The sequence below is a fragment of the Etheostoma spectabile genome, chromosome 3, assembly GCF_008692095.1.
Source record: "Etheostoma spectabile isolate EspeVRDwgs_2016 chromosome 3, UIUC_Espe_1.0, whole genome shotgun sequence".
In the NCBI taxonomy this organism is placed as follows: Eukaryota; Metazoa; Chordata; class Actinopteri; order Perciformes; family Percidae; genus Etheostoma; species Etheostoma spectabile.
In genome coordinates this window covers 26429346-26432161 of record NC_045735.1, presented here as the reverse complement: position 1 = coordinate 26432161, position 2816 = coordinate 26429346, and the positions used below count along the sequence as shown (strand labels likewise).

General features: G+C 44.9%; 1 protein-coding gene across 2 annotated transcripts in view; it reads right to left on the bottom strand.

Annotated features, from left to right (window-relative positions):
• Window positions 1-381: 381 nt before the first annotated feature.
• Window positions 382-2816, bottom strand: part of shox2 (shox homeobox 2) — a 7814-nt gene continuing 5379 nt past the window's right edge. Inside the window, exons 4-5 of one of the 2 annotated variants that reach the window (XM_032508933.1) lie at window positions 2689-2777; window positions 382-1920 (exon numbers count right to left, since the gene is read on the bottom strand). In XM_032508933.1, the coding sequence (XP_032364824.1) occupies window positions 1663-1920; window positions 2689-2777 (347 nt within the window). In that variant the 3' untranslated portion in view covers window positions 382-1662. Of the gene's footprint in view, window positions 1957-2688; window positions 2778-2816 lie in introns of both variants that reach the window. The other variant, XM_032508928.1, reaches the window with a different exon arrangement.

Here is a 2816-nt window from a genome sequence, read left to right as displayed (position 1 = left end):
CAGTATAATTGTGGGCATTTCAAGTGCTGCAAAACTTTCATCTTTAGGCCACTGAACGCCCCATTTCTCTGGATCCTTTATCAGCCAGTTTTTCGAGCTTGTACTGGAAATTACAAGTCCTTCCTCTCCAAACGCTCCATAACCAAATATGAATAATGCATTGGTTTGGCATGGGAGCGGCAGCAGACACCCATGTTCCTGACTAAACGGGCCTGTCACAACTGTGACGTTATCAAAAGACCTACAGGCATGAATTATTAAAAATACATTGCCCTCAAAGCGTTACGGGCAGCAATAATAATAATAATAATAATAATAATAATAATAATAATGTAGCGGATAAATGCCAATTAAGATTGTAAACAAAATAATGTCAACTCATTAAAGAAACTTTTGTTAATTTATTATAGGAACGAAAAACAGTTTGTTTAGGTGGATTCACGTTTCACATGTGATGGAGAAAGTAAAACAATTTTATGAGTATTCTTTCTTTTCTTTTCTTTTTTTAAGAAACCTCAGGTGCCTCAGGTATAAGTTCACGTTCACTGTTATAAAAACATCAACATTACATACAGAAAGCACAGGGTTTTTTTTAATACACGAAATAAAGTAAAATACAAAATGAACAAATTCCCCACAAGGCATTCATAAAACCACTAAATAATAAAAAATAATGCATGTGTCTTGTGTATAAACATATTTTACACGTGCCCGTACCGTCCTCGTGTCAGCTGTCATTTGTTCGTGTGTTCACTGTGTTTTAGATGACATAATGCTCCTTTAAAAGGGGACGAATCACCATTTTACGGGTTATCATCATATATTATTATCTCACGTTTCTGCTGTGTCGCTTATAGTTTCACCTTTACCAGAGGAGGTCCAAACAAGGTCGAATATAGTCCAAACATTCAAGTGAGAGTGGCCCTTCCTCGGAGAGGGAAGGAAAGATGAAGATGGAGAGAAAGAGGCGTGGAGTGATGGCTCACGTCACGTCATCCGTGAGAACTCATGCAAACACTGCTCGGGCGTTTTGAACCGTGGACAGGAAACACAAGAGGGAGAAACACTTCGAATATTGTCCTTTCTTTTTGTCTCTGCTTCGTCAAAGAATTCCCGCTCTGTCCTTTTACAGAGAAAGTGTTCAATAGCGAGGCCAGCCTCTATATGTTCAAAATGAATTCATACCAATTAGAATATAATATTAAAACAGAACAACTGCAGAATGGTTCGCCTTGTTTGACAAAGTATCGACCGTCCCAGCTGCGTCCTCCGCCACCTTCTCAGGGTGTCCCTCCGCCGTCCGCGGCCACGCGGCTCCAGGGAAGGACCCTGCGAGGCTTAGCTATCCATCCGCCGCTGTATTTGGCGTCCAAAAAAACCACACACACACACACACCTGTATAGGCTTTACGTCATAGTCTCTTTTTTTTTCACTGTCTTTTCTTCGTCTCATAAATAGCCTATCTTTTTTTTCATAGTTATATTCGTCGTCCTTCATTTTTAAAAAAAGAAAACATAAATATCGTCCTTGGATAATTCTTTCTCACTTTGTTCTCGGACAGTTTCACTTTGTGAGCGTTTGTGTTCTGTGTCTCTCAGTCGCGAGGACGCGGCGGAAAGCGCGTGCGCGTGCGCTCCCCGTGTCCCCCAGTCTACCTGGCGTCACAGTCCCAGCGCCGCCGTGTGCTTCTTGGCCTTCAGTCTCAGGTCGGCGATGCTGGAGTTCTTGCTGGTGTTCTTGGCGGCCGCGGCGGCGGCCACGACGGAGGCCGCGGAGGCAGACTCGGCCGCGAGCGTCGCCAGGGGCAACCCGAACGGCGGCGCGGGGAACATCATGTAGGGCGCGTGCGCCGCCAGGTGAGAGTGCAGGTGGTGCTGCGCGTGGGCCACGGCGCTGTCCAGCTGCAGTTGCGCCTGCACCTGAAAGGAGAAGGGCGGCACGTTGCAATGACTATCCTACGGGACGCACGGGTGGGGGAGAGAAGGGGGGGAGAACATGCGTTAACTTGGCAGTGGGTTGTCTGAAGGGACATTTCACTAGTGTCACTGTTGTAGATGTGGTCTCGCTATACTGTAGAGTCTGATCTTACAGGGAGGCATCAATGGCATCAAATCTAATATCAAATCAAATCAAATCAAATCATTGTGTTTGGGAATCTTGGACCTGTGCCTTCTAGATAATAAACCCAGAGCAGGGCTCAAAGTGAAGACTGGACTTTACTGAAATGTAATGCAATATAAATGACGTAGGCTACATCTCACACACACACACACACACACACACACACACACACACACACACACACACACACACACACAGAGTTGAATGATTTAATGTATCAAAAACAAACCATGGAATTTCTAGCTTTATGTGTGGTAGGAAAACATTCAGAAACTCTTGGACTTGTGGTGATTTTACACTCCGTAGTACCGTAAGTCTACTAATATGTTTGCTTGCTCAAGTAAAATAGACAAATAAAGCATACCACCATAGAGGGACTTTTCCAATTAGGTGGTACAGGCTACGCTGTGTTGGCACAGGGTTTTTTGTCAGTGTGGTAATAAGAGTTAAGTTACCCCCTACATTGGAACTGGAGTCTCTGCATAGCACTCGGGCCCAGCCTGTGCCAAGACACCAGTCCTGGGATTGGTCTGCTTTTTCAGACTAGACGCTTCAAAGTAACTTGCCTGTTGGAATGGCATCCGTAAAGCCCCCACGTTGACATATGGCGCTACACGACAAGCTTCAAACTGATTCGCTGCTCCAATCAGGACTCCTGCAATAAGCACAGATGATAGCCTAATTGTGAGGAGAA